At 34.7% G+C, this 11,209-nt stretch overlaps 2 protein-coding genes across 3 annotated transcripts; both read right to left on the bottom strand.

Annotated features, from left to right (window-relative positions):
* Window positions 1–156: 156 nt before the first annotated feature.
* LOC135803467 (facilitated trehalose transporter Tret1-like) lies at window positions 157–1,348 on the bottom strand. The gene is made up of 3 exons (XM_065317091.1): window positions 1,221–1,348; window positions 1,033–1,165; window positions 157–976 (listed from the first exon to the last, which is right to left on the bottom strand). The coding sequence occupies exons 1-3, from the start codon at window positions 1,248–1,250 to the stop codon at window positions 291–293; spliced, it is 849 nt and encodes a 282-aa protein (XP_065173163.1). The 5' UTR covers window positions 1,251–1,348; the 3' UTR covers window positions 157–290.
* A 69-nt stretch (window positions 1,349–1,417) lies between these two features.
* Abcd1 (ATP binding cassette subfamily D) lies at window positions 1,418–10,815 on the bottom strand. Of its 2 annotated transcripts, none has more exons than XM_065317088.1 (4): window positions 10,620–10,815; window positions 3,128–4,739; window positions 2,357–2,825; window positions 1,418–1,962 (listed from the first exon to the last, which is right to left on the bottom strand). In XM_065317088.1, the coding sequence occupies exons 2-4, from the start codon at window positions 4,641–4,643 to the stop codon at window positions 1,662–1,664; spliced, it is 2,286 nt and encodes a 761-aa protein (XP_065173160.1). In that variant the 5' UTR covers window positions 4,644–4,739; window positions 10,620–10,815; the 3' UTR covers window positions 1,418–1,661. The 2 variants fall into 2 exon arrangements, with proteins under 2 accessions (XP_065173160.1, XP_065173161.1); XM_065317089.1 differs by lacking the exon at window positions 10,620–10,815 and adding an exon at window positions 8,053–8,248.
* Window positions 10,816–11,209: the final 394 nt, after the last annotated feature.

Below are 11,209 nucleotides of genomic sequence, written 5' to 3'. Positions count from 1 at the left end.
AACACCAGCCACGCTTGTTTCGAACAATTCCGGAGGTGTAGCCCATGGCAACGGTGCCAAACCACACAATAAAAACTGTACGTACAAAATCAACACAATACAGGTTAGAATATTGTATCTACTAACCTCCAAACTATCCGTAGTCCTATTGGCTGCGTAATATAACAAAGATAAAGCTATTAAGCTTAAAATCACACCCACAGCGCTTATAAACGTCAAAGTACGCAGTTTAAACCGTTTTATCGCGTAGATTGAGGTTAGACTCGCTGTAATTTTGACAGCATCATAACCTATAGTGATATAATTAGCGTTAATGTTTTAAACATATTTTTAAACATCTCCACTGAATATAGTGATAAAACATTGACGCCATTTAGTTGTCCAGCGGCGAAAAACGTCGTGCAGATAATAAAAGCTTTGAAAAACTTTTTATCAAACAAGGTTAGAATGTCAAGGTTATTCAGAGGTTGATTGATGATTTTTGTTAATTCTTGACGTGAGAGGTTATCATAACCTCTATACCAATGAAAACTTTGTGTTGCGCGTTCTAAATTCTGTTTTTCAACATGGCTGCCATAAGTTTCCGGTAGAAGAGTGAAAATTATAACAGCTAAACATGGATACGCACAGGTTATCAATGCATTTGTGCGCCATGTAAGGAAGGTTGCATTCACATCGCTTAACAACGCACCGACTACATGTCCCAGCATTATAAGGTTGGTAAACATGGTGCGTAGATTCGGTCGTGCAACTTCGGCTACGATCGTGACAAGTGCAGGCCGTGACGTCCCCATTGCGCTTCCACATAGTATTCGACCAATGAGGAGATGTGTAACGGTTTGTGAGTAATACAATGTTAGGAAACCGATTATCATCAGTAGATTTGTTGAGGTTATGATGATTTTACGTGTGAGGTGCGGCATTGACACTCCACCGATGATACAACCGAAAGCCATTGATAATATGGCGCTGGAAGCTACAACATGTAAGTTATTAGTTATTAATTGTTTTAGGTTAGATTTTGTGTATTACCGATCCATGTTTCGTCGGTTTTGTCGATTACAAAATGGCGGTCGGCTTCTAATTGCGGAAAAAGTGTTCCGGTGAATGACATTACAACACCACAACCAATACTTTCGAGAAAACAAGCGAATGCTGCAGTGCTCTGTAATACATGACATGTGTAACCTTGAAATAACCTTGAATTACATGTCACTTACTTGTCTTAGGAAATATTTACGTTCGGACATTTTGTTTTGCTTCAAAATGAAGTGAATTAAAGTTCACTGATGTATTTTATGTCGGATTCTTATCAAAGATGGCGTAATATGTAATTAAACGATTAATTTATCGTTTGTTATTTATGCATGATTTGTTTCTACATAAATTATGCGGTATAAATCCCCACCACTTGTCATTTGTTCGTATAAAGTTTAATATGTACGCATATGCATATATCATAACCTAACCCCGCCGCCACACTGTCACAGTCATACATGTTTGAGCTATGCTAACCTAACCTATAATTCTGATTTCTCATCTCGTGGTAATCAAATGAAGTCACATCACAATCACATATTTGTCGCTTTCGTCATCTCATACATAATATAATATAGAATAATGGATACGGTAACTGAATAACTTAGGTTAGGTTACGTGTGCTATTCGCCTAGTAGTCTATTGAGTTCGTCGAGGCGCATGCGCGTCTCGTCGGTTTGCTTGGCGGATAATAATTGTTCCTTTTCGCGTTTGAGTTTTATCCGGTCGTCGGCGTCGAGGGGTTTGCAGTCCCAGCCGCCGGTGCCGTCGAACTGGAGAATGTGGGTGTGGAACTTCCAGAGGGTGGGGCGGTGTGTGATGGTGAGGAGTGTGATGCCTAGGTCGATGGCTGCCTGGTAGATGCTGCTTTCTACGTCGATGGAGACTGCGGAGGTGCATTCGTCCAGAAGGGCGTATTTGGGTCTGAAAAGTGTTAGAATTTGGGTTAGTAGTATTAGAATTGTCTTAAGAGTGATTCTGAGTTACTTAGGATGACTTAGAATTTATTCTGAGACTCATAGGTCATATTCTGAGTCTAGACGAGACTTAGAATGACTTAGAATTCGTTCAAAGTGACTTAGAATTCGTCCAAAGTGACTTAGAATGATATAGAATCAATTCAAATCATCTCAGAATTTATTCTAAGTCTCTTAGAATATCATAAAACCAATTTAAATAGTCTTAGAATACATTCTAAATCGGTAAAAAGACATAGAATGTACTCTAAGTAACCTAGAATGACTCAGAATAACTCCAAATCCTCTTAGATTCCATTCTAAGTCCTCCCACAAGTCTCAGAATTCCTCCCAATACTTACTTATGATAGAATAATCTCGCAATAGCCATTCGTTGCTTCTCCCCTCCCGATAAAATATCCGTCCAGTCTTTCGCAATGGTGAACCCATCCCGCTCCACGATATGCTCCAGATGCACCATCTTCATAATCTCCCTTAGATCCTCCTCCCGCACCTGCTTATTAATCATATCTGCAGGGGTATCCGGATAGATAATCTGATCCCTCAAATTACCAATGACCATGTAGGGTCTCTGCGGGATGTAGAACATCGAATTCTTCGGAGTGTGCAACTCTCCATCATAAATGGGCCACAATCCGGATAAGATTCTGAATAGGGAGGATTTGCCACATCCATTGGGACCAGTGATCAATAAATGTTCGCCTGGTTGAAGGTGTAGGGACAAGGTGGGACACACTACGTCACAATTCGGTGTTACAATTGGGACGTTTTTAAGGACGATTTCGTTTGATGAGGTGTAGATTATCTTTCCTGGAACCCAAAAAAGTATAAGAAAAGTATTAGAAGTGATTCTAGGTCACTTAGAAAGACTCAGAATATATTCTAAGACTTTTGGGACATCATGGAGACAAGTTAAATCAATTTAGGACATATTCTAAGTCTATACATGACTTAGAATTTATTCTAAAAGACTTAGAATTCCATAGAATCACCACAAATCATCTTAGAATCCATTCTATATCTCTTAGAATATCTCAGAAACATGTTAAACCATCTCAGAACCCATTCTAAGTCCCCTAGAAAGTCTCAGAATAACAAAATAATCTCCCTACCTTTAGGTACAGGCTGGTCCCCTTTGAACTCAATCTGAAACCCACTCTTGATATCATCCCCGCCATTTTTCTGCACCACAGTCTTCGTATACTGCCCATTGGACACCTCCTCCAACACATGGAACATATTAGCAACCCTCGCGGTATGCCCCGCCAACTCCACAACATCCTTATACGAAGACATTAGTCTCTCCACGGCGTTACTCCCAGTAAGCAACAGATTCTTCGCAGTGGTAAAATAATGCGTACGTTCAGATATAGAATCTCCATTCGGAGATCCCCCCTGAACCATTATGGGCACATCTCCTGTACTTCCAACCACATTAGCAGCAAAAGAACTTTTACTTTCACTCTTAGAATTCTCCTCTCTGGTACTACCCCCACCACTTGTCGCATTCATCAAAATCGGCAGGGATACCACAACCATCCCAGTCCCACTCCACACATACTTCATCAAAAACTGCTCCAACATGACAAACCACAACTTAACCCCAAACATATGCTCCATATGCTGACACAGAATTCTGTAAGCATTCTTCAAATGCGACAACTCCACCTTCTGCCCACCATAAAAAGCAATCTCTTCAGCATTGGTAACCAATCTGGTATGAACATGCCTGAGGTACCCTTTCTTCTCTGCTTCCTGGGCAACCAACTGTCCGAATCTAGGACTGACCAGTCTCAGAATCAATGCAGAAACCACCACAACCGCACTAATCAAAATAGGTCCTGTGATAATATTCGCATTTCTACTCCTGGTCAAATTCGCCAGGGCAATCGCCATCAATAGAATATCAAACAACGGTTTCGTAATCTGACCATACAGATGACTCACAGTATTCGCCACAATTTCTATGTCATCCGTTAATCTTTGCGCGCAGTTATCCAACCTGCCGTCTAGGACTGTCACTCGGTAGTAGCTTTGATTCTTGAAGTACAACTGGTAACTATGGTTGACCAATCTGGTCCTGAACGCCAGAGCAATTCGCGATTCTAAGTATTTGATCATGGAGTTGATGAAGGTTGCAGGTATGGCGACTCCGAACCACTTGAGGAGTTGTCTAATGAAGTTTTTGGGTTCTTTCCGCACGATGTATTTGACTATGGCGCCCTCTAGGTTCGCCACGTAGATGCTTAGGAAGGTCCGCAGGAAGAGGAACATGGTGTGACCACTCAAAAGTGCGGTTTCTGTGCAGAATAGGTTGGGGATCATGATGCGGACCAGTTTGAGGAATTGTAGGATGAAGGTAAAGTTTAGGGCGGGGATGTTTTTGCGTAGGCGGGAGCGGATACCTTTGGGTTCCGAGGGTTTTGATGGTAGGACAGGGACCAGGTTGTTGTTGACGCTGTCGTGTTGTTTGTTTGGTTTGTTGATGAGGGAGTCCACCAGGGGGTAGGCTACTTTGACGCCGTAGGTGATGAGGACGGCGCCGACGAATGCGCGGGAGAGGTTTTGGGGTGTCATGGCGGCGAGGACGCCATGACGCTCGAGGAGTTTTGAGAGTGTTGCTGGCATTTTTATCGTTGTTTTTTTTTAAGGTTTCTTAAATTTTATTAAGAAATGTTTGGTGGTATGCTGGGTTTTGGAGCTAGAAGGTGTTCTTCATGGTTCCTGAAATATAAATAGATATGATTTAGTTTATTTGAGGTTAGATTAAAGAGTTTTGAGGTTATTTTATGTGGAAATGTGTGTTTTTTGTTGTTGGTTTAGAAAATCTTTGATAATTTGCGCAAATTTTATGCGATTTTGATAAATTTGGTATGGAATAATAGCGGGTTAAATTGTCTAATACTTTGGGTAATAATAATTTTTTTAAATTTTGTTGCAAGGTGAGTTACAGGGCGTTGAAGTTTATATTAAACAAAATTTATGACAATTTTGGTGGAATAAATACATTTTGTTAGAAAATTAATGATAATTTCTACAAATTTAATGCAAAAGTAAAAAATCAAGCATAAGATAATAGCCAATTAAATAATCTATCACCCTGTGTTTCAATGTTTAATTTTGATCACTTTATAAGTCACTTTACAGGATGTTGAAGTTAATACTTGGCGAAAATCACAATTACTTAGTCATGAAAATGCACTATCTCATTAAAATACGTATTACTTTCTCAAATTTTACACTAAATTAATAAACTATGCATGAAATGAAAGACAGTTAAATTATCTATTACCTTGTTAATGAATATTGTGTTTAAAATGGTTTTTAAGATAATATACCGAGTGTTGAAGTTCATTTTATGATAATTTAGTCCAAAAATGCATTTTGTTAGAAAATTAATGATATTTTCTACAAATTTAACACAATTGTTATAAATTAAGCATAAAATAACAGCTATTTAAATAATGTATCATCCTATATATGAACATTTGACTTAAGTCCGTTTTTAAGTCACTTCACAGGATGTTAAAGTTGACACTTGACAAAATTCACGATAATTCACTCATAAAAACACGATCAGCTAGAATATTACCACACAAAACTTGTAAAAACTCTAAAAAAACTTCATAATCTCAACAAATATTATATATAATCTCATAAATCTTTAATACCAAACATTTAACCAAATTATTTCCACTACAAAAACCTTAAAAACACGAAAAATCGTCAAAACTCAGACTCCAACTCCAGCAAGGACAACACTCATCGTTAAAAACAAATTGAAACATGACTTCTATTCTTAATTCGAAATTTTTTCGTGGTCACGGTTGGCGTCGCCTTCCAAATCCGTTGCGACATCCGCGCACGCAACCTGATTACCAAAACCAACATGGCCGCCGAATCAAGGACGGACGAGATACATATCCACATAATTCGTTATGGTTATCATCAATAAACTACGGTGCGAGCGAGTATCATTCCATTCCATAGCAATCAATTGCCCAATGAGTTGATTTTCAACTTTAAGACACATTTAAGACACAAGTGAGATTTCAACCGGTTCAGACGCGGTCATGGTGAATTAGTAAACCGCGGTGGTGTGGAGCAGTTGGTCTTCAACTCTAAATTGATTTATATTTAAACGCATTGCAACTTGCGAAAATGCAAGTGTAACAATTATGAAATGCGAAATAAAATTATGAACGCGACGTTCACTTTGCGCAATTTCCATTCGCGTATCGCGGCCATGCGCAGTGAATGCAAACATGCACCACGAGTAGGTAAACACTGGAAGCAGAAAAATATTACAACTTTGTGCGCTATTATTAAAATTAACACATTCATATCATCAGGTGTGTGATAATATGTGATGACTGTTACGATGCGTCCATGCTTCAAACACACAATTTTATTCCTCTGTTTTTTTTTTTAATTTTTTATTTATTTTTTATAAATAAATAATAATAATAATGATATTGTTAAAGAATGTGTAATTGTGCAGTGTAACCTTCTAGGTTTCTTGTGCACTGCTGGTCACCAGTGCGTTGCTGCATTTGTTGCGCTTATTTCGCCGATGATTGCAACAAAAATGTGTATTACGCTGTCATTACGCTCGGTGCCTTCTACACTTAGCCTCCAATCTCCCAGCGTAATCGGTTTCACCTTTTATAAGCTTCTTTTTCTTTAAGAAGTAAAGTGTATTTTGTCATAAATTCACTTTTTATTTGGTTTTTATTTAATGTTTTGAGTATGTATCAACTTTAACACCCTGTAAATATTTATCTGTTGATTGTTTATTGTTTGTTTATTGATGGTATGTTAGATGATATTATTAGGTTTAATTTTGTGTGAAATTTGGTAATTTGTTGTTAAATTTGTAGAAGTTATAAGAAATTTAGTGATGTTTTGCATGTTTATCGTAATTTTTTACTAATATGAACTTAATTCCCCTGTAAATTGGAGTAAAAATTGTTTAAACAAAATTATTAATGAAGAAAGTGGTAGATAATTTAACTGGCTGTTATTTTATGCCTAATTTATAGCTTTTCCATAAATTTTGTAGAAATTATCAGTAATGTTCTAACAAAATGCATTTTTAGGTTAAAATAATGTAATATAAACTTCAACACTCCGTAAATTATCTTAAAAACAATTTTCAACAAAATATTCATTACCAAGGTAATATATAATTTAACTATCTCTCATTTCATGCATAGTTTATTAATTTACCGTAAAATTTGAAAAAGTTATCATCAATTTTCCAAGCCATAAAATTTTAAGACCACATAATTAAAAATTAAACCTCACATTAACTTTAACACCCTGTAAACCATCTATAAACACATTTTTATAAACAAAACAATAACCCACCTCATAAACAATCTAATTACCTTCAATTCTACACCAAATTTATTAAAATAACATAAAAACTATAAAAGTTATCAAAGAATTACTAAAACATAAACATTTCCTAACAAATTTTCCAAATATCAACTTTACACCCTATAAACACCACCAAAAACATAAAAACTATTATTCATACAACACAAATCAACAGACAATTTATTCCTCTATAAACTTATCTAAAAAATTTTGTCATAACCACAAAACTCACAGAGTTATCAAACAATTACTAAAAATTTCATTGCGTCATCCACAATCTTGTCTAACAATTGACTTCAAAGTTTAAAGTAACAAGTTCAAGCACCCATCTATTCAACATAATTCCAACATAAATTAATCTCTAATATATCATTGTTCTAATACTCTACTCAATTAATACTAATAATAATAATAAAAAGTCTAATAAATAATGTAACATAATTTCTACTGTGATATGATATAATTGCTCATCGAATTGCACAATTAACCGCGTCCAGAGGTCAAGATAAAATCACAAACACGTGTCAGTACACTGACAGAATCACACAGCATCAAAACAAAGTGACATTGAATCTTTTCCGCACTCAATTCATGCTTATTACGCGCATAAAATTAAATGTTTCTAATTTCTAATAAGTAATCAATTGAAATTTACCTCAGTATTAATTTTCTCCACTCACACAGTCGTGTTGGGTATCGCACAATAATTGCATCAACGTTTACGACGCCTAATTTGTTAATTAGCGCCCGTATCGCGCGAATAATTGCCGCGTTAATTGCCGATCGGCACTCGCACTTCACGTTGCAACTGACGATCGCGGACGTTAATCACCGAGTAGTGTCGACGCGCTAGACACGGATAGGCGAATATTAATCGTTTATTATCAGCGGTGGTAGAATAGATATGGATAAATCTATTATTTGATTGAGTGCGGAGGTTTTGGGTGATAAGAGCAAGGACTTTGAGATTGCGGAGCGGTTTGTAGTGAATTTGATGTTGATTATGGAATATTTTCGTATTGTTGCATATTTTACTATCAAAAGTTATGTAAGTTGATGGGTAATTTATTTGGGTTTAATTTGATGTATGATTTGTAGTTGTTGTATATGAATTGTGATTGTTATTAATAATTTTGTGGAGGTTTGCGGGTTTTTGGTTAAAATGTGAAAATATTGATTTTTTTAGTTTGATTCATTTTTGTGACCACTCTGTATATTAAAAGTCCAATGTTCTTAAACAAAATTATAGATAATTTAATTGGCTTTAATTTGGGATGAAATTTATTATTGTAGTATTAATATTACGATTGTTATTAACAATTTTGTGAACAATTTCGTGATTTTTTGAGATTAAAATTTAAAAAATGTTAATATTTTTAGTTTGATCATTATTTATGAACATACTGTATATTGAACGTGGATTATTAATATACAAAATAATAGATAATTAAATAGGCTTCAATTTGAGATATAATTTGTTGTTATAGTATAAAAATTGCGTTTGTTATTAACAATTTTGTGAGAAGATGCATTTTTTATAGTATTTTTATGTTTCTTGTTTTTAAAATGTTGTTCACGGCCATATTGTATATTAATTATTATGTTTATTGATATGAGGTGATAGGTAATTTAACCAGCTTCAATTTAATATATAATTTATAGTTATAATCTTAAAATTGTAATTGTTATTAACAATTTTCCACAATTATCACATTTTTATGGATTTTTTAAAGCGTACAAATCAAAGTTCAATGTTTAAATAAATTTCACGACCTTACAGTAAACAAAAACAAAAAATTCTTCTACCAAAATTATAAACAATTTATCTAACTTCAGTTTAAGATATAATTCATCATCGTAACGCAAAAATTACGCCCGTTATAAACAATTTACCTTGAAACCTCAAAAATAATCATTTTTACTATTAAATTCCTTATCACAAGCACACTATCAACAAAAACCTGAATTTAATAATAATATATTATAAATAATCTAATTACCCAGACATACACATTAAATTTACAACTATAACATAAAAATTATACAAGTTATTAACAATTTTCCATCGTCTTTAAAAAAAATCTCAAAATTAAAATAAATTACGAAGTTAATTATCAATTTACAAGCAAACCATACATGCAAACATCAAAATTTCTTCACTACTCTTTAGAAAATTTAATTAACTTTAATATAACACATAAATTATTATGATTTATTGCATATTTGGACATTTCATGCGCAATTCCATCGCGCAATCCAGTTTTGATTTCTTACACGATGAAATGTGTAACAATCGTTACATTTGTAACACATTTACCGCACACAATTGTTAACGCGTTAATTTAATGCTTTGCCGAGTCGACAATGCGATAAGTAAACAAACCTAACCAACACAATGTAGTAATAAACAAATACACAACCGGCTGCCGAAAAAATTCGGTCTTATATTATGAGTTACAAGGTGTTTCAAGAAGGATTTTTAGGTCATCCGCGTTAGCAAGTCAATGACACAGTGCACAGTGCGCTTAAATACTTTTAATAAGTGGATAAAAGTCGCGAGACGAGCGCAAATTATAATTAACGCTCAATGCCACATTGAAAATTGCTGCGAACGTGCTGCCGATTGTGAAATTTACGCGACGTGTCGTCAACGACAAGAAACAAAAGAGTTGAAGAGGCAAGAGTTTTAAAAACTATTATTCATACAATACAAACCAACAGACAATTTATTCCTCTATAATCATATCTAAAAAATTTTGTCATAACCACAAAACTCACAGAGTTATCAAACAATTACTAAAAAATTTCATTGCGTCATCCACAATCTTGTCTAACAATTGACTTCAAAGTTTAAAGTAACAAGTTCAAGCACTCATTTATCCAATATAATTCCTACATAAAATAATCTCTAATATAACATTGTTCTAATACTCTACTCAATTAATATTAATAATAATAAAAAGTCTACTAAATGATCACACAAAATATAATGTAACATAATTTCTACTGTGATATGATATAATTGCTCATCGAATTGCACAATTAACCAGTCCAGAGGTCAAGATAAAATCACAAACACGTGTCAGTACACTGACAGAATCTCACAGCATCAAAACAAAGTGACATTGAATCTTTTCCGCACTCAATTCATGCTTATTACGCGCATTTAACTTGAAAATTGCAATTTTTCTAATTTCTAATAAGTAATCAATTGAAATTTACCTCAGTATTAATTTTCTCCACTCACACAGACGTGTCGGGTATCGCACAATAATTGCATCAACGTTTACGACGCCTAATTTGTTAATTAGCGCCCGTATCGCGCGAATAATTGCCGCGTTAATTGCCGATCGGCACTCACACTTCACGTTGCAACTGGCGATCGCGGACGTTAATCACCGAGTAGTGTCGACGCGCTAGACACGGATAGGCGAATATTAATCGTTTATTATCAGCGGTGGTAAAATAGATATGGATAAATCTATTATTTGATTGAGTGCGGAGGTTTTGGGTGATAAGAGCAAGGACTTTGAGATTGCGGCGCGGTTTGTGGTGAATTTGATGTTGATTATGGAATATTTTCGTATTGTTGCATATTTTACTATCAGAAGTTATGTAAGTTGATGGGTAATTTATTTGGGTTTAATTTGATGTATGATTTGTTGTTGTATTGTTAAAATTGTGATTGTTATTAATAATTTTGTGGTGGTTTGCGTGTTTTTTGGTTAAAATGTGAAAATATTGATTTTTTTAGTTTGATTCATTTTTGTGACCACTCTGTATATTAAAAGTATAATGTTCTTGCATAAAAT

The sequence above is a fragment of the Atheta coriaria genome, unplaced genomic scaffold (assembly GCF_025399875.1).
Source record: "Atheta coriaria isolate IRGN ID8LTWV9N9 unplaced genomic scaffold, Caltech_Dcor_3.1 hic_scaffold_2_pilon, whole genome shotgun sequence".
In the NCBI taxonomy this organism is placed as follows: domain Eukaryota; kingdom Metazoa; phylum Arthropoda; class Insecta; order Coleoptera; family Staphylinidae; genus Dalotia; species Dalotia coriaria.
This window is presented reverse-complemented; position numbering and strand designations above follow the sequence as displayed.

Coding starts and splice junctions, on each gene's coding strand:
- LOC135803467 (XM_065317091.1), bottom strand. CDS start 1,250: ATGTCCGAACGTAAATATTTCCTAAGACAA. Junction 1,166..1,220: donor GTAAATATTTCCTAAGACAA/GTAAGTGACATG, acceptor CATGTATTACAG/AGCACTGCAGCATTCGCTTG. Junction 977..1,032: donor AACCGACGAAACATGGATCG/GTAATACACAAA, acceptor TACATGTTGTAG/CTTCCAGCGCCATATTATCA.
- Abcd1 (XM_065317088.1), bottom strand. CDS start 4,643: ATGCCAGCAACACTCTCAAAACTCCTCGAGCGTCATGGCGTCCTCGCC. Junction 2,826..3,127: donor GGACCAGCCTGTACCTAAAG/GTAGGGAGATTA, acceptor TTTGGGTTCCAG/GAAAGATAATCTACACCTCA. Junction 1,963..2,356: donor GCGAGATTATTCTATCATAA/GTAAGTATTGGG, acceptor AACACTTTTCAG/ACCCAAATACGCCCTTCTGG.